Below are 21,299 nucleotides of genomic sequence, written 5' to 3' on the forward strand. Positions count from 1 at the left end.
TATTTTACGCACCAGTTGTGGATGAATCGGTGGAATTGTTAGTTGAGTCTATGGTGGTCGTCGATGACGATGTGCTTTCAGCTTGTGAGCAACGCACCTGAGACGAAAATTGAGATGGCAACGAATTTGGAGGTGTTGTCGAGCCTGTTGTTGCCTGTGGTGGCGTTATGTTTGCTGAATTCGAAGCACGGGCACCAGTCTTTTGTTGTTGTTCACGTTGCAATCTATAAAGAGTTTGTAAAAAACCGAACACAACAATATTAATAATCGAAACGGTTTATTTTCATTTGAAAGGGGACAACAATTATTTTCTTTTTATTTTACCTCGTTGTTACGCCCGTTGTCATTGCATCTACAATGCACTGAGATTGAGTATGATTGGATTTGTTTGGATTACGGGAGCTTCGCGTTCGTTGACGAGACTTTCGCAACAATTGTTTATAGTTTTCTGTTTTTTTGCTGAGGTAGTAGTATCGTACACAATCTTGTGCACTCTTCCGATCCAGACTAGCAGCAATGGCGCCAAAGTTTTTCGGATGTTGCAGAAATTTCTCTTTGAAAATTTCCTTTTCGCCGGTTGTCCACACGTTCGAATTCTTCCGGTCCTGCTATTTGTAAAGGAACGCACAAACAAACAAATAAAAATAAAAAAAGAAGAAAAAAACGAGACATTGCACATGAGAAGTCAAGTTTTAACGTTGTAAGTGCATTTAAAAGAAAGAGAGTGTGTGTCAACAAACCTTAAAGTCATTTTCCATATCGGTGAGAGCTCCGTTCTCATTATGAAATACATATCGTTTTTGTTTAGCATCCATCATTAATGGAGGAATAACTGCGTACGATCGCATTTTCTTGTCTTCATTCGCCTGAAATATGACCAAAAAAACAACAACAATTATATTTAGATTGAATTGCATTGAATTCGATTTGGCCAATGGATGTGGATATTAACATTAGGTACCTGTTCTTGTAGACCGTCAATAATTTCCTCGACATCAGCTTCAGACTTGATGCGTGAACCGACCCGATTAAATCGTTCCTTATCCTCACGTTGTTTTCGTAATTCAGTGAAAACTTTTTCAAAAAATTCCCTATTTTTCGCTTCTTTCGCCTTTCGCTTAGCGCTCGATTCGATTTTTTCGACGCGACGCAACCATTCTTGTGACAATAGCGAATATTTTTCGGCCAATGCCTGGTTTCTAGCTGCTCGTTCAGACTTAAGTTTCTTCAAATGCGATAAAAGCCTAGATTTAAACGACTGATGCCGTTGAATAATTTCTTTACAAATGTCTACGTCCGATGGTTGATTGTACAAAGGCAATTCGACTGGTGGACCTAAAGGTGCTAATGCCTCATGCGCTGAATTCGCTTTCTTTCGATTTTCTGCATAAATTTTCTGCGCTAAACTCCGATGTTTCGGTTGTACTTCTTGTTTTTCTTCGGCTTTGGCCGGCTTTGAGGCAACTTCTTCGAGTGATGCCTGCTTCGATTTTAGCATTGCTATTGTCTTTTCAGCCTTATTTATTTCCATATCAACTTTTGTTATTTTCTGTAATAAATCATCCTTGGTGGCCCGTATCTCTTCCGATGGATCATTTGGTGGTGTTGGCGATATTGCTTCCACTTGCGGATGATAGGCACCAGTCGAGTGTGGTTCACGTACATCGACTTTCAGCAACGGAGGCGGAGATTGTGAATGATTTTCGGTAAGCCGAATTTTCTTAAATGGAGGCGGTCCACTTTGATCTGGTGCAGGGGCTTGTTGTTGTTGTCGATTCGACATATATTCATTTGGAATTCGTCGATCTGTTGAATGGTTCATAATTATTTTTTAATTCAATGCAATTAGATGATGAACAAGGTCTATCGATATAAGATTATTGACATATCATAATATAAGTAAAAAAATATTCACCTTCAGGCAACAGCGAAATGCGGGGTCTATTCGATGCATTGTTAGCAATTGTTTCAATCGTACTGGTTGGTGGTAATCCATGAGATATTGATATATTTGCTGGAACTGAAATCGGAGCCGATCGATACTCAACTTGTTGTGGCACTTGTGGTACGCGTACATATGGGGCTTCCCGTAGTAATGGCTGCAACAATTCCAACACACATTTACATATACATTGACATAGACTGTCTGTGTGAAATGCAATTTATCATTTAATTCATCTTACCTGCATAGTTCCATATGGATTTTGTTGAACATATCTAATCGGCGCTTCTCGAGCTGGAACTCTATAAGATTGAGGTGATGCAGCTGGGCTTGGCTGTTGTCCTTTGCTATATGGTTGTGGTGTATCGACGGGCCTGCAAATACAAAACGAAACGAAGATATTAATTAACATGGAAACCAAATTGAAATTCATTAAAATACTAATTAAGATATACAGAAGCCAATGTACTGTGGTCAAAAGCACTTTTCAATAATAGTCATAATAATAATAAGTTATCTACATCGAATGAACGTAGTACACGTTATTCAATATCTAAATAAAATTTCGGTTAAAAAAAAGGTTTAATCCGTTACAATTGATTGCTTTTTATCGAAATTCAACCAACATGGCAAGAAAGGTACCAACAGAACACAAAATTTACATTTCGTAAACCGCTTTTTTCTCCGAAAATGCCATTCACCCAAGCCTACAGTAGTGAACACATGACACACCATAGCATAACAAGCGATAAACTCTTTGCGAAATTTCTGTGATTTTATCGAATATATCTAAAAAAAATCACCTGACCAAACCATATATTTTCAATAGATCGCATAAATTTAAATATTTTAATCTGAATTTTATGCTCAATATGCCTACGTGACTCCGACAAAAATATATATATTATAGATTAACCCGAGAAATGACATAGGCTTTCTATATTTAACAACACAAAATATATATGAATCACACTTTCATACACTTACTTTTTTATTGATAAATTTAAAACTTCGGAACCATTACTTGGCCCGTCCGAATATTTATTTTCATATTGACCATTTAGCAGCTTCATTTTACTATTTACAATCAATTTCCAACTATCTATGTATCTATCAATCACAATTCGAGTTTAAACACTAAATTTTAACAAATAACGTTTCTATTTCTAACTGAAAATCACAAACGCACTCTTTAACACATTGTTCAAAAATTATTAATATTTGTATTTTTTATTATTTATTTGAAAAATCTTCTATCCAGAGAGCACTAAAACACAAATAGGTTCATTCGAAAAGTGTAAAAATATAACTATCGCTTCAAAATATTTGCTGAGTATTTACTTGGGCGATTAATGAACGAAAAAAGAGAGAACAAAATGTAGTACGCAGAGCGAAAGAGACGGAAAAGAAACCAAAATCGAAGTTTTTTTTATGTTGAAAGAGACAGAGAAGAAACTAAATTGTTGTTTTAGTCGTTTTGGACAAAACGGTGTACCTGATACGTATACATTTTGTTTTCTCTTGTTGCATATGTATGTGTGGTCATAAAAAAAGGTTCTTTCCCATGTTTGCCTGCTTTCATAATGTACATACGATCTCATACACATACACATAAAATTACACACAACTATCTGTCTCCTTTGCACTCTCTCTCTCTCGTCGGCCACTTAACACAAATATTCTAAAGTGTTCATCGATCATTCACAGAAAGCGAAAAGCAAAAAAAAGGTCGAAATAATAATAGTAATAAACAGGCACAGTATAACGAAACCGATCACTGCACCAAAGACAAAGGAATGAGAAATACACGTACACAAGATGCCTTAACGCACACAACAAAATGCATTTAAATGCATATATATTTGCTTAGAAATTCCAGAAACTATTACTTCTCTGAATAAGAAGATTGCTTTCGTCTGTTTCCTACTTATTGTCTGCCAGGATCATTCGACACGCACACACACACACACTCAATCACATGAGAACAACAAAAAGAAAGATGCATATTGTTGTACGCATACAAATGCGTACATACAAAACCAGCTGCGCATGTTTGCAACGTTTAGCATAGTTTTTGGGTATTTTTCCTTTAGGTAATGACTATCATAAAAATTTCTTTTGCTCTCATTCTCTCCCTCTCTTCATCTCTCATTCTTTCGTTCGTATGTTCATCGAATGGACGCTTCTTTGGTGCGTAAATATGTCCAAAATACAAAAAAAAACGAAATGCATTGACAATAACATTGCAGCTGAATACTCGATCCCTTTCTCACCGCTACACAGTTACATTCACATCAAAATGCAATGTTGCAATATTAAATGCTAAAAGCGACAGCCAAACACAAAATTCATGACAACGGTATATTTTTTTTCTCTGCTCGCTCTCTTTCACATTAATACCTTTTTCTATAGTACCAAAAACAGTAACATTAAAATCCATTATATTTGCGAATGAAACACATTTCAAACACAATTTTATTTGCAATGTCAGGGTATAAAAAAATATATATACACAAAAACGTCGCTCACAACAACGACGATCCGAAGAAGAAAAGAGATAGGCAATTGCAGCATTCAGTGTGAGCATAAATAAACTGTTAAACGGAGTGAACGAGATAGACGGAAACCGAGATATGAACAAAGAGAAATGGAAAAAAACACAAACTGGTACGCAAAGCGATAACCAGAATGGAATATTGCAGCAGCAACAACACCAACAAAAAGAAACTGAATATCTCACAACTGAGAAGTGTGATATAAAAACAAGGTCATTTTGAAAAATTTCGATGCTGCTTAACGTATGTTGCGATGATAATGCATTAAAAATACGCACGACATACACCTACCCACGATCACTTTGTGCGTATTTATCGCTGATCAAGCCCATTTGAAATGAAACCATTTTTAAACTCACATTCGTTTTGCGGTGAAAAAAATATTGAGTAAAAACACAAAGTGCATCGATGACAACTCAGACAACGGAAAAAAATTGCAAGTTGTTCAATATAAATTTTTTTCATCGTTTCCACGGTTCATGAGCCTGTCTATCGTTTCCGATAACAAAGTTGATAGTCCACAACAAAATATAAATGGGAATTTTTTTCGACGTATTTGTTTGCAATAAAAATGATACCACACAATCAACACATTTTTATATATTCATTGTAGAAGTTGACGTATTTTTAGTTGCACGAAACAAATTTCAATTGATCTTAGTTGCATTTGTTTATAATTCGGTTTACGACAAGTTTGTCTGAACAATCTATTTTCGTCTTTTGTATGTCTCACCGAAGGTTTGCAGCGCGATTAGATAAGAATCGACGATTACAAACGGTAAATGAAATTATATGGAGACATTTATACCGTTTTCTCTTGATCATACGCCATTTCAACGAAATGTTATCACGTTGCTGCGATTAAAATCATTTAGCCTTGATTTATTGCTGATGCATAATTGACGTAGACTACAAATTACGACATTTAGGAATGATCAAGTGATGGCATTAAATCCAAATTAATATCGGTATTTTTAATTTCGGATTTTGGACGCTTCTTACGTTTTTACCAAAGCATTTTTGTGTTTAGAATTTTAAAAGAATATTTACAAATATATCAAGGTTTGATGGTAAACAAAAATACACTATTAAAAATCGAGGCCATATTAGAAGCGAAATAATCTCGAATGGATTCGCAGTTGCTATCGCCGACGATACCGTTTTGGGCAAAACCGTCGCAAATAAATATTTTGAACTTGCCAATTTTTTTAGAGAAGTTCATTGAATGTGCACACCAACGTTCACAAATTGATCGATTCAATCGCATTATACGGATGGTATTATACGGAATTACTGGTTCTTAAATTGAAATATACAACAAACATATAAAATGATGTTAATGACGAAAGTCAATTTCACTGGAGCCGAATGCAATAGATAGCAAGATGTGATCCAATTTGCCTAATGAATCGTTATGATAAATAATGTTCTGTTGATGATTATTTCAACTTCCTACGATACATGCAAAGGTATGCGATTAAAAAGACATTTTCTTATATACATTGGTATAAGAAACCGCGAACAGTCCGAAGCAATACAAAACGATTGTTTAAATGGCATTAAATGATATTCCGTTATTTCGATCCAACTGGTTTTAATTGCAACGGTGATGGATTTTTGTTTCACATCATCTGAAACGCATACACAAACTAGGCGCTGGCTGTAAGGAATAATTTAATTTTTTTAGGTCAACTGGTTTTCCGGCGCACTCGCAGCACTTATCATTTACGGCCTGTTTATAAATATTATGCGTACATATATATTGCATTGAGAATGATTTTGATTGAAATAAATGTAAGAGGAAAAATGCACCTGTTTCCCTAATGTGTATAAAATGACGCGAGTAATAACAAAAATTTCCAAAATATACACGGTTGCATGCGTATGAAGGAAATTAATGTTCACCGATGCCGGCAATTTAATGGCAGACGACTGGTCGAAGAACGAACGAAAAAAAAAATGAAAAAAAATTGTCATGCATGCGTGCGATGCTCGAGTTCGAGTAAATAGGCAACAACGATATATCGTAGAATCGCTGTAATTTGTCGATTTTGTTTGTGTCTCAAAATATTCTACATTCACAACCGGAATTATCGATTTTCGGAAAATAAACGGAATTATATGTAAGAATTGGCACCATATATACATACATATAATCTATCCGCATTTAGCGCGTCCTGACTAGTGCCGGATATATGCTTACAAGCCATCACATGTTAACAATATACACAGGTTCTATATGTACGTAGAAACGGACGAAATGACATGATTTATAGTGGAAACGAGCAGTAAAAAAAGAGAACCATTTGCCTTTGCCATCGGTAATAACAACAGCAGCAACGGCAGCGGCAACAGCAACAACAAAAATAACAATGGGAATACATGAAGTCTAGTCATTATTAAGAATGGTTGTGTTGTTTTGCTGTGTGCTTTTTTTTTCTTTGCTGTATTTTGCAACAGATCACGAGACGGGCGGCTGCCGATGATGGAATGCGCGATGCTTATATACAAATGTAATCCACATTCTCGAATACATAATGTGAACCGTGGCAAAAACTTCGAGTTATTTCATGTTTACATCGTCGCTTCTATTATTATTTTCCGAATGTATGTATGTGTATGTATATGTACGTGTTTATTCTCTCTTTTTTCCCTATATTTTCGGTTCTAGAAATTGTTTGCCATTTTATCGAGCACAATGTGAACGCGGATAACTTTCATTCATTTCGCGTACACAATGCAAATATTCTCACATATACGAGCACGTAACATAAGCCGGATTTACTTGGTTGATTCCAATACGACTAAAATGAAAAGAAAGTGTAATATAAAAAATATTTCGTCGTCCACGACGACGTTGTCATATTCTTTTTGTGATGTATTTAGAGCGAAATACAATGAGAGCGATGACGAAGAAATGTAAAGTATAGAAACAACAACCACAGAGAAAAACCCATAAAAGTTGTCGAGAAAAGAAAGAAGTTTCTTATATTTGCAAGTAATGTTGCAAAATATGAACACATTTTACTTTGAACGAACGAACGAAAGAGCGATATTTTTGATGCCATTTTCGCTTGCTTTATGCTACTCGTTGTTAATACTGTTTGGTAAGTCGCTGAGAATGGAAGTCAATGTTGCCGATTGTATGTGAGAAAAGCCGGAAAAGGGTGTTGCCAATGTGTCGCGCAGTATCCACGCATCAAATGTACTCTATGGCATGTCTTATAGTTTGTACCTCGTTTGTTTCTTGTCTTCGCTTTAAAAAAATCGTAACAATTTTCATTTCCAACATGTTCACATACACACATATACGTGCCAATTATGCCATGCAACAAACAACGGAGAAAACTGCAATTTTTTACGAAAAATAGCTACTTTTGCAAATATAGCGGAAAAAAAACATGCTATAAATTATCACACACATTTTCCACTTGAAAACATTTCGAGAAAAGAAAAAAGACGAAAATATACAACACATCCGAAATAAGGCCGTTGTTGCTTAACTATCCAAAAGAAGCGGATAGTTCTTTTTTAAGGAACATCAATACAGTGGAACTACAGAGAGGTAGAGTGAGAAAGAGGCCAAAAAAACCGCATACAAATTCGTAACTTTTACTATATGTTAGCATTCCAAAGAAAAAAGAAATTTAATCGGATTACGCTCTAGAAAAACTTTTTAGAAAAACGAATGAACTGTCTATTCAGACTTGAATATTAAACTTTGTATATGGAAAAAAGAGTGGTAGAATACAAAAAAATAACAAACAAACTATGAGCAAAATAAAATGTTATGAGTCAAGAAACTTTATAGCCGCACTAGATGAATATATTGAATAAATAATAAAGTTGAAGAGAGCGCCAACAATTCACTATTCTCTTTTCACTCTGCTATTGTTAACTTCTTCTTTTTTTGCGGGTGTTCGCTGCTTTAAACCATTTTTTTGCAACGCATTTCAAAATAATGTATTATATTGGGTATATATCTCTTCACCAAACATGTTTCATACAATGTTCGATTGATTTTCTGAATGTCTGCAAAATTTTTATTTGCAATGTGTCGATGTTGTTGTCGGTAAAATTCACATTGGTTCCTTATCGCTGACATGGACTAAAAGCACATGTCATTTAGCTGTCAACTTGTTTTTTGTTGTTGTTGCCGAAATAAATGTGTATATTTTATAAGAAATAAAATGGCAGTGAACACCACATTTTTAGCTGAGTTTAATCGAAAATCATGTTTTAGCTTGTTGGCTGGGTGCTGAAATGTGAATAGTTAAGATGTTTGTGGTTATGCCTTGTGGCAGTAACTAACAAAACTTTGCATTCAAATTATGTGGATGTGGTGTGACGCACACCACTATATATAATAGACAAGCGATTGTAACATCAGCTAATTAAACATTTTAAGGCATTTCAGACGTATCATAACCCATGCTAATTACCCAGTAAAATCTAACAATATTACTCACTTTAATTTGGTAGTCATGACTACTATACTTGATTTCATAATCATACCTCACGTTGCAAACCTTATCAATATCGATTCAATATACAATATGAATTTGTATTATAAATATTCCAACACACGTTCCATGTTCGATCATTGTCAAATTGAAAATAATTCTGTCAAAAATATGGCATGTTACATAATGTATATATGACAAAAAAAGGGCCAACAAAACGAGTTGATATTCAATGATTTTTTTTATCATGAAATAATTCCAAAAAAATTTACACAGATTTTAAGCGAACAGAAAAATAGTATCTTATTATGACGGTATCAGGGAAATCGACAAAAAAGGTAAATACGACTGTAGAAAAAAGCATCAAACCAAAACATATGCACATGTGAATGCCGTTCAATTGATTTTTAACTTCCATCCCATCCAAAATTCATTCCATTCTAAAATTCTCTGCTCTATTTTTCACTGTATTATTTCACAAAGACACCGTTTCATTTAGTACCGATGAGTTCGTCGATTGTATCTTGGTTGTGTGCTGTTGTTGTCATCATTTTTTCATTTGCTTCTTGATTTGAAGTGTACATAAATGCAAAACGAATACTCTCATTCAAACCATATATATTCATTCGGTGCAGTGAAATGTGATTTTAGCATGAAAACGAAATGCGACACAACAAAGCAAAAATAAAAGAAGAAAAAGAAGACGGAGAGAAAGAGAATGAGAGGCGAGAAAAAAAAACGAACTCAAAATATCATGTGTTATATCCACTAACAGCGGCAACAACAGCACTTCACATTGCAACGATATGGCAGCAACGCAAAATGTGGCAACAGCGCCAAACCAAGAACAATTAATGTATATTTATAGTCACGTAGCACTGAAAGAGTGAACGAGACGGAAATGTATAGCATTTGGTATATTATGACTGTGTGAGCTGTCTGTACGTGTGTTTGCATGTTATTGCAAAAATAGCGCACACTTTCCGCACATACAATTATACATACACACACACACACACACAAACATATACGAACATCAAATACATGCGGCATCAATTAAATTGTTTCTCAAAGAGCATTTATAAAAGCAATCGAAAAAAGTGTTATAAGCCGTTTCCATGTACTTCCATTCGTATATTTTCCATTACATTATCGCTCGTTGAGTGGAACAAAGACGACAATTTCTCATATGGAAAGACGACAACGACAAAAGGACCGACTCGATTTATGTGTGTATGTGCGCGCGGATGATTTGAAGTACACAAATTGAAAAAGAAGAAGCAGCAACCAAAAAAAAAACATTAAAAAAATTCCAAGCACATAAGCTCTTCAGAAGAGCGCTGCAATGCATGAAAAAAAGCCATATAAATGTTTGCGTATGTACTGGCAGCATTAATGAATCGAGAAGAGAATGTTCGAAACGTTTGCCGTAGAATATCAAATGTAAAGAAGAAGAAGAAGCAGACTGGAATATGAAACGTTTTACGACGCATGGCTGCTAAACCACGCCTCATGGCAGCCGAAATCACAAATACACAAACACTTTGTTCTCGATGGCTTTCTGTGTATCAGACACAAGCTGAGTTCTCTGTATTGAATGAATGAAGTGGCGAAAACGAGATGAATATATGTGCCAGAATACGCGCACGACACTCATACTCAATTATAGTACATTAAATGGCATTCGGTTCGGTGAGAGAGATCCCAAAGGAAATTACATTCCATACACATTTTCGCTGAATGCATTTATAATTTTTAATGTATACCAAAAGTAGCATTGAGCTCAGAGTTCACATGTATATATTGAACTGTTTTAAATTCTAGCAAATGGAAAATACCATATCATCATCATCATCGTCGTCGTCGTCGTCGTCGTGTATACTACGTCAACAATGCATACGGCCGAGACTCTTTTTCGTTTCGAATAATAATCGTCGTCTATTGTTTTGTATGTATCATGAGACGTTGCCGAATCTCTTTCTCAATCGCATCATAGGCATCATTATGACTACATAGTTTCACATTGTTTGCACCGAAGCGTCTGAATTAAATGATACTTGCTGAATATTTAAATTATTCGTCTGCACTTAAAGCGGGCATGTGTTGGACGGGAAATATTTTCGCTATTTTCAAATTGGACCAAATCGGTGTCCTGGCACATCAAGAAAACAAATAAAATTCTTACAATACGGCGAGAAAACAAAATGTTCATCTAAGTTCAACTGATTTGCTTTGGTTCAGTTTTTTTTCAGTCGGTCGATGGTCGTATGTGAATCTCTTTCACTATGTGTCTTGATTTAACTTATACACATTTTGTCGTTATCTTCTTCCTTGTTTTTGTTCATATCGCTCGCAACAAAGAATGAAAATAAAACTTATATATGCATATAACGTCTTTATGTATATATAAACTTATTTCATGTCGTCTATTTATCTTAGAGAATTGAGATCGAATGAAAAATGATAAAATCAATTCGAAAAAGGCAATTGCATTTTAGTCTTGTACATATAACGTGATTTTTCTTATTTGGCGTCATGAAATTGCCATTTTTAGAGGACATTTTCATCTCTATTTCAAACTTTACCAAAAACTACTATCGTCTAGTTTGAGTGTGTGTGTTTGTGTGTATGTCTGTGCGTATGTGTTGTCTACAAACGGAATGACGAATTAGATAAAAGTCCATAGACGACAACAGCAACAACAACAAAAGTCAAATATTAACGAACTTATATTACTTTTCCAGCATGTAGAAACTGGCTTTGATTAAATACATTTCAACAATATTTGCACACAGAAAGTTTATCAGCGATCCCTTTCAAAACATCCGTGTAGATAATTACATACATATTTGGGTTGAATTTTTTTGTATCATACTTATGCCCGTTACTGTTATTGCACCGTGTCTGATAACGTTCATTTCATTCTGTCGCTACTCATAATATTATTGGAAAATCAATATTAAATGGTTAGAAAGTTGAGGAAAAATTGTGCCGCAAGAACCATAAATAACCTAGTCACTTTTCCGACATATACACTCAGCTCTTCTAAAGTTTTAAATTTAATTCAGTGAAAAACTTTCGTACATTAATTACTGTTCAGAAAATTCAACATTTAAAACTTCATTTAAAGCATTTTGCTCATAGCTCGATGGAATATTTCTTTGTGTGTGTGTGTGTGTGTGAAAAAGTTCCATTTTCACTGTTAGAAATAGAAGTTAGTTTGAAGCGACTCTCTTTGTGAAATGTATTTACTTTCAATGATGGATTTTTTTTGTACGATTTGTGCATCGATGATGTATAATTACGAAGTTAATGGAATTTATGTGTGCGCCCAACACGAACTGCACACCCCATAAAGCTTAAAAGGAATTTCCAATTATCCAAAAAGAAATTTCATCAAGACAAAATTCTTGGATTTAATGCAAAGTTTCAAACGGAAGAAGGATAAATTGCAGAGAAGTTAATAGAAGATCGAGCCCACGCCCAGATGTTCTGGGTCAAAAATATGATTTCGTACACATTCCATTTATATATTCTCATTGAATGGAGAAATGGCAAACATTTCAATCATATAATTTTTTTGTCGACTAGATTTTCGCAATTCCATTTTCTTTTTTTCCTTTCTTAGGATCAAATTGTTGATAGGTTGTCACTAGACTAATATCATTTAGTCAAATACAATGGCAAGCATATTGAATGTATAAAATATAATTGAAATTCTCCGAGAAAATCTTTTTGTACCAAAAAAAAAAATGAATGTCGGTAAGGGCATACCAAAATTGAAACGGAAAGAGACAGACGAAAATAATATAACGCCCGACAATATCAAATGAAGAGAGAGAAAAAATGTGATGGCGTTCGATTTGGAGTCTCTGAAATTTGGCAGGCGAAATTCACATGCAATGTATAAAAGTAAATAGAACAAATTCTCGTTTCGGTCTCATAGAAACCGTGTGCACAATTGAAACGACCCAATATCTCGGCTTCGTCCGTTCTTTGTACATAAATATACAGTAGATTGTTTTATCGATTTTCATGATAACAACATTGTCGAAAATGTGAATAACAAGCGCATTTAATAAATAAAATGAAATACAATCCCCTTTACCATCGAATATTAGGTTGATTTCAATTGAACTGATTGACACAGATACATGTACGGCATTATTACAGTATCATTATTGTGATTATAGGTTTTTATATTCACTAATAATGTTATACAAGCAGAAAAAAATATTGCGGCCATATTTTTGCCCAATGAATGGCTGCAGTAACCGCGACGGTAAGATATAAAAGCGCCACATTTGTTATTATTTTTATGGAAGCATTTTCATTATCTTTGTCAAACGACACGAAAAAAATGTGTGCTTTTTGGAAAAAACACAATGCAATACCGCATATATACACACACAACCATAATAAAACAAAAATCAACCAACGTATGTACAAAAAAATAACAAAAATATGAAATACATCATACAGAAAGAGACAAACAAACAAACAAAAACACAAAAATGATGAAAATGTAAAGTGATGTGTACTGACCTGAAGTAAAATGTAGGAAATGATTCGTTTATTCTGTATTGGAGGAAGAAAGAAGAGAAAAATAAAATGACAAAAATGGATATGAATTATATGAATGTTTTGTTTTGTTTTTGTTGCATGATTGGTGAAATAGAAAGAGGCAAACAAGAATTATATGCTTTTTGTACGGTATAAATGCTTTAAAACATGAATTCGATTCGAAGAATCGTAAAATTGGTACATTTCAATTTGTGTGATTCAATATTAAAATTTTTGTTTACAGCAAATAAATTGCAATGTCATGCTGATATATGTTTTGAATGATATAACATATACTACGGCAATGAATAGAGAGAGAGAGAGAGAGAGAGAGAGAGAGACGTTGGTCGCGTCGTATCGATATCATCTCCATTAGACAAAGAAAGTGCGTCAGAGCATTGCATGTTTTGAACCTCTCAAGAGTTCAACTTCAATTTATATTCTTTTTTTTTCACAATCGGTTACAAGAGTAACGACAACTCTGGTCACGTAATTTATGCATTTTCCAGAATGACATGACAATAAAAATGAAAGAGCAAAGAAAAAGTGAGAGATACAGAGCGAGATACTTGTGATGCGGGTGAAATTATGATTTCCGTTGATATTGTAGCGAGTTTTCTGTCTGCACTGCTGATGGTTTGTTGCTTTCCTGTTATTTCAGGACACAATAGATTATACATTTCATTTCATTCGTAATTTAAAATCCGATAACATCACAAATCATTGCTGTTCAGTAAACAACAAGAATTGATGGTCTGTTTGATTCAATGCAAATGCAAAATTTCAATGCAAATAGATGGACAGATAATGCAAAATGCGAATAAGCAATAACAAAAAAAAACTGTGGATGAAATAATTTCTATCGTTGATATCAAACAAGCCATAAACAAAGTTACTGCTAACTGGAATGAATAATAATAAAAAATTCGAATGACAAAAAAAAAAAATTGGTGCACACGACCAAAGCATAGAAAAAAAAACATGTCACATTTCACTGTCATGAAAACATTGTTATGCGTAATTCTCTTTCCAATTACTCTCCGTTTTCAGTTTTATTTGAAAATCTGTGTACCCATTTTCTATCTCTACTCCGGTGTGTGTGCTGGTATGTTGGTATGCATAGAAAATAAAATGTGAAATGTCACTGAATCATCGGCGCGTAGCATGCATATGGAACAATTTCAAAATGAATGGAAAATTGCGAACAATGCAGGCATGAACAAATGAACGAAGCGCACAAAAAAAAACACACAACAACAACAACAACAACTGTAAAGCTTAAAAATTCTCCGACATTTTTATGCATACATGAATAAAAACAACACACAAAAAATGTAGTTGCATGAATGATTGCGACACAGAAAAAAAGAGTTGTATATGCGTGATGGCTACAATTTCGATGACAACTCCATTGGTTTGAAAACGCGGGTAACAAACTCCGACAATGACGAGGAATACACACGCGCGCGCGCGCACACACACAACAGCCAAAATAAAGAATTAAATAGAAACATTGTTTCAATGGCCTTGGGGAAATTAGATTCGCATACATAAATTTTGTTGCGTGCTCACGTCGTTTGTAAAAGTAAGTTTTAATTATAAAATTGCTGCTTGTTATCTATTGTGATATACATTCTATAGGTACGTCATGTCGTCAAAAACATAAAAAAAGAGCTAATTCATAAGTTCAATGGTGTAATTTTCAAAGGTAAAAAAGGATTTTTGATGAACATGAATGTTAATTAAACTTCCGAGGATTGCATTTCAATTTTCACCTGTAAACTTTGTTCCTCATGTTTTGCATGGGAAAAAAGTCGCAATAGTGTGTGTGCGTGTGTGTGTTCTTCACCTCAATTTATTATTCTTCTTCTTTTTTCGATTGGATATGAGATCTTTTTGTCTATTTTTATACATACAAATATATAGCCAATGGAAGAATGAAGTCTGTACATAGTAATGAGCTGTTTTAATGACGTCTCATTGAATCCATCATCATTAGCATAAAAATTAGTGAATAAAGAAAAACGAAGAAATTCGATATGCTCGGTAAAAACAACAACAAAGCACAGCGATGGTTTCATGCATTGGCTTGTGCGAAAAACTGTTTCACCACTATTTGATGTGAATGTCGAATTTATGATCCGTACAATTTATTTCGAAAATCACGCACACGTTATAAAAGCAGTCAGCAGAAACAACAACAGCAGCAAAAGCAGCAACCACAACAAAAAGCCAGATTTTATTTAAGTATGGGCTTCTTCGTTCAATGGCGTTGAATAACAATTTTGATGAATCAGTGCAGAGTTTTATTTCACGTCGTTTTATATGCTATTTTTTTCTCTTCGTCGTATTCTCTTGAAGTGCCGGTACACAATAACCGTTCTATGTTATTTTCGTGTTTCAGGCATTGATTTAGCGTGCACAACGGTGGTTTGAATGAGTTGTCGACGGCAATGGTAACAACAACCAACTTTTCGCCTACTATACAACAAACCACAAACTAGAACAATAAAACCGTATAGTCAGAATGAGAGAATACAGCCAAATACCGCATACAGAAAAGAAACATACAACTCACACAAGCAATTTAATCGATTTTTCTACTCCACACGTTTGGATTGGCATCAGGACGCTTGCTGACATTCATGTATCCAAAGTGTTTTCTCTTCACAAATTTTATGGTACATAGAGAAAAACAGAGATAGAGAAACAAAATGTGAATGTTTATGTAATTTGATTAGGTCCGCTTTTTGTTCAGTCTATTCGGAATTCTATGTGTAGAATTTCAATATAAATTGCAAATTTTCTAGCCTGATTCGTTAGATACGCTCCATAGAATGTATTGCACGCAACCAAAATGCTGAATATCAACATGACACTGTCCTTCGGCGCACATTTACAGAGTCTATGTTGGTGGTGTGTCTATTCATTTAAGTAAATACCATTTTGTCCCTGTAGCTATTTCACATTTGCAACGAATGATAAGAATTCAAAATGTATTCATCAAATTGTCTCTATTTTATTTTATGCCCTTTTTCTTCTTCTTCCTTTCTCTCGCTTTCTCTCCCTCTCTCTATCTACCGTCGATGCGTAGTAACAGTTTTGGTTACCTTATGTGCATAGTGCATGGCAATAGATGGCAGAAAATATGGCTAGCACCCAAGAGAAGCCATAGTATCAGCGGGAGCCGCAGCCGCTACGCTTATTTTTCATACTTTTTTACATAAATATTGCGCCAAATGTGTTTATCTAAAAGTGTCCTCATTTACCGTTTGTTCCACATTTGAATTCAAATCACGGCGATTCCAGAGGAAAAAAACATGGTTTTCCCTTAGATCAACTCTTTTTCCATTGCATTATTTTTAATTACGTCGTATTTTGGTTTGAAAACTTTGTTCCGTATTCTCATGTGAAAAGTATGGAAACTAAAAAAACATTGCATTCATTTGGCTCCTGAAACCGACTTGATGCGGTGACAATGGTGATCATTTTCGTACTTTTCAAACTTAAAATCAAGTTTTCGATTCAATTAGACTTATATACATGAAATAGTGGCACACAAACAGTTATATATCAAATGAATTAAATAAAAATTACTTTGGCAGGATGTGGGGGTTCTATGCTTACAATAAATAGCGTTGAGCAAATTTTCAGTAAATACCACGTCATGCTGACCAAAATGAATGCAATTCATTGAAAATATGGCAATTTTCGTTGTTAATATCTGCACATAAAAATAAATAATCGCCATATTTATTGCAAGAATGTTTGCGAATTGAGCCAAACTATGAACACACAATTTAAAACAAGATTCGAGAAAGCCCAGAATCCGTAGGAAGCGAAGCATTCACAAACATTTTTTGTTGTTGTATTGCGAAATATGAAAGAATTATGTGTTTTGGTGTGGAATAAACGTTTCATTTTTGTGGATAGAAGCAAAATAACCAACAACAGAAAGTTTTTGATTCACATTCGTATGGATAAAAACGAATGGAATTGTTACTTTGTACAATTTAAAGCCTAGATTAACGAGAATGCAATTGAAATAATTTTAAACATTTTGTCTGGTTGAAGGAAACGAACAAAAAAAGCCAACCCCCAAGCTCTTCTTATATTTTTATCCAATGAACACTCGAAAATTCCAGCACAGAAATGTGCCTTGCTGAAAGACTCATTATTCTATCCAAAGCTCTCTTTTTACATATAGACATATTTTCTCGGAGTGTTGATGTAAAAAATATTATAATATTATAATAATATCGAAAGTAATTAGGATTCTGGACATTTAATGTCAATGAAACTGAACGTTGAACGTCCTTCGATATTTTGTACAAGCCATATTTTCGGATGGCTTTTCTAGGAATGTTTCTTTGTTTGAGAATTGTAGGCAACTAAAATAGAGTATCAACTTTTACATCAGTATTTTTTTAAGCAAATAAAACATTTTTTCGTTTGAAAATGTCAAAAATATTGACTTTAAAAAACACATTTCGAAAATAATCAATCTCTTTGTATTTTTATTCTACAACTTAATAAATAACTTCATATGAAATTCATTTAAGCACGGTGGTCAGCTTCACGGCAAAGTGCCACCTGAATTATCATGCGGTGATTCAAAATGATTTAAAATGTTTCCGATTTACTCATAACTTTTTTTGTAGAGATGCATTCTTTCGGAATTGGTGTTTGACCACCAGTGCTTTTTCATGTGGTCGTCGTTTTTTATGTAATAAATATGCAAAATAATTCAAAATATGTATTTGCTTTCCAATTAATCTCTGTTTTCAGCTAAATGAAAATGCCTTTGAATTAATTTTGAATGTTTTGTCTGGTTGAAGTAAACGAATAAAAAAATAAGCCCTTAAGCTCTTGTTAAATTATGCCCACTCGAAAATTCTAGCATAGAAATTGGATAGCCTCGTTGAAGAGAAGCACCATTTTATCCAAAGCGGCTCTCTCTCTCTCTATGTATATATATACAATGTCTTGTCGGTCTTGATTTGCAACAATATTGAATAAAATATACAATTTCCACTGTAATTGCATCATTGTGAAGCCGAGGAATAATCGATGATGATAAGGTTTCGGTACGTACATTGTGCACATTTCTGCGCAATTTATTGTTTCACTTTTTATGTGTATATAAATGAGTCAGCTATTTTACTTTTATGTATTAAATTGTGCTTTAAAATCTACGGGCTATATTATCCAAATTGTTTGATATATGCATTCAGTAGTATCGAATAAATATAATTGCATCAGAGGTAAATACACTTAAGACAGAATAAGTGAGAGAGAGAGAGAGACCTACAAAGGGACGGACAGAAATACAAACAAAAGGGTTATGTAATCGTCTCAACACAATTTAAAAAGATTATTATAATAGATCTCAAATCATCACTGAACGTCAACGTATTTTACATACTGCACAACCTATTTGATATACATACACCCAGATACAAAGAAACAATGCTGTTATAAATTGCAAAGCCCATTGAAAACCGGTGTATGTATGTGTGTCTGTTATATGCACGATTTTATCACATTGACTTCTTTTGTTTTTCCGCTTGAAAGTATTATTATTTTTATCATCATTTCCATTATTATAATCGCTTGAGATCAAAAAACCCAGATTAAATCCCCCTGTGACAAAATGTACTCCATTTTTATTGCACTGTAAGCGACTGTTATACCCGTTCACCGATGCATACGCTAGCTAAGTAAATAGCACTTTTACGGTTTATGTATAAATATATAAAACACCTATAGCTCGTGATCATCTAGCTGATTCATGTTTTATTTGCAATCGAGAAACAAAAAAAGAAATTAAAGAAATATGTACTATGAACGACGATACTATAAATATATAAAATGTATATGTAATGCGTTGTCGTTTCAAGTGTACATGTCAAGTGTATGATGAGGCGAATTCGAAAAAAAGATCAAATTGCTTGAATTTAATAAGAACACATTGCATGACCATGAGGCACGAAAACGTTTGAACTCGTCTAAGCTTATTTAATATATAATGATGGGTTCATACTACTTTTAACCTCCGTCGTCATTTCCGTCTATCTATCGAAACACACAAACCATTGCACACACACATATCTCGAATTCGAAAATTAAATCGTCAGATGGATCCTACGAAGCGAAAAGAATGGATGGAAAGAGTGGGAAAATATATATTTTTGCGTTGCTTGAATTCGATTCGATACGAATTGGACCTGTCATATTGTATGACACATACCCAAGTCAAAGCATGTTTCTTTTCCAATTTCGATGTATATATATATATATAGAAGTTAACTGACAGAAACGGAAGCATGACAGCATACACGTATGATCAAATCTAACGGAGAAATTGAATAACCATTTTATACACAACAAATCGAATCGAGAGAAAGAGAAGCAAAGAATGCTAAAGAAATTCGATTTGATTTTGTTAAATGTTTACTGTTCACCTGCTCCATTTCAGGTATGAGTCAGGCTGGCTGGTTACGCAAACGTCAACAAACGACGAGAGCGAAAATAAACATTACGAACGAACAAATAAACGAAGGAAAAAAATTACTGCACTTAATTTAGCATAGTAAAAAAAACCTGAACCATTCGAAACGAGAATGACTCAATTCGATTCGACAACACACAAACTCATTGTGGGAATCAAATAAATTAAAACGAACATTATATTGCTTCTACTTTGGAATTCCCTTTGTTATTTGTGGTTTACGGACGCGATGTTTTATAAATTGCGTTTTTTTTGTTCGTCTGTATTTTCGACGTCGATTCGAATCAACTGAAAATTCATTGACAATCATACGATTTTTCTATTCAAAGAATAAGCTGGTGCTCATTGAATTCGCATCGGTTTAGAAGAAAGAGAAAATTGAGTATAAGCAAAAAAATCACATGACCATTGCAAATACTGAAACATTCAATCAAATTAAAGAACAGTGTGCCGACAACATGATATGGGGAAAGAGACAACCGTGGCAGCAAAAACAGCAAGCGAAACAAAAACGTAGACAAGATAGTAAAATAATCATCACATCAGGCATTGTGAGAGTGGAAAATAGGCTGTAATGATGAATAAATAATAATAATAATAGATGAAAATGTGACGTGCACACGAGCTCAATATACAATTAATGAATACAAACAGATGTATATAGTATGGGCAAACGATGACATCAGTAACAAGTAGTAGTAGCAATGACAGCAGCAACAAAAGCAATTCAATCATTTGCACATCACATACTTACACATTTGCCCGGTCGTCACACAATTATTCGAATTTCATACATAACTAAAAATACTATATAAATAACAATAACAAACAATGAAAATGTAACTTAAGTGTTTCAGACAACCTTGACGTTGACATCGCTTGTTGGCGAACACACGCACACAAGCACATTAAAACCCCGTAGAAATGTGAAGCATTAACGCTTTCACGCGTGTATTTCTCTCTATCTCAATTGTCATTATCATTATTTATTTTATTTTGTTGTTCGGGTTTCATCGGTGATGAGAGCGAGTGCAAAAATATGCGACCAGCAAATGGAAGCAAAGACACAGAGGATATTGTTTGGCGAGAAAAAAAACCTTTTGTAAATAATGTAGAATTTATCTTGAAATGTGCGCGCATACGCATTTGTTTTGTGCATTTGTCATTTCAGATGACTTTTCTCTTATCGTGTGGAAAAACTCCCCCTCTTTTCAAACATTAAAACGATTTTTGATTGCTCTTTGTAAGTGCTGTCTTTGAAACGT

At 34.1% G+C, this 21,299-nt stretch overlaps 1 protein-coding gene across 8 annotated transcripts in view; it reads right to left on the reverse strand.

Annotated features, from left to right (window-relative positions):
* LOC116348843 overlaps positions 1 to 21,299 on the reverse strand; it is a 75,575-nt gene that overhangs the window by 19,333 nt on the left and 34,943 nt on the right. For 5 of the 8 annotated variants that reach the window (XM_031780007.1, XM_031780004.1, XM_031780006.1 and 2 more), the window contains 7 exons: positions 13,506 to 13,538; positions 2,184 to 2,316; positions 1,916 to 2,099; positions 962 to 1,806; positions 741 to 866; positions 325 to 608; positions 13 to 224 (listed from right to left, as the gene is read on the reverse strand). In XM_031780007.1, coding sequence (XP_031635867.1) covers positions 13 to 224; positions 325 to 608; positions 741 to 866; positions 962 to 1,806; positions 1,916 to 2,099; positions 2,184 to 2,316; positions 13,506 to 13,538 — 1,817 coding nt within the window. Of the gene's footprint in view, positions 1 to 12; positions 225 to 324; positions 609 to 740; positions 867 to 961; positions 1,807 to 1,915; positions 2,100 to 2,183; positions 2,317 to 2,929; positions 3,092 to 13,505; positions 13,539 to 21,299 lie in introns of those variants that run through there. The other 3 variants (XM_031780005.1, XM_031780009.1, XM_031780008.1) reach the window with 3 other exon arrangements.

Source organism: Contarinia nasturtii, unplaced genomic scaffold (genome assembly GCF_009176525.2).
Source record: "Contarinia nasturtii isolate CC-2019 unplaced genomic scaffold, AAFC_CNas_1.1 Cnas_scaffold_2678, whole genome shotgun sequence".
NCBI lineage: Eukaryota > Metazoa > Arthropoda > Insecta > Diptera > Cecidomyiidae > Contarinia > Contarinia nasturtii.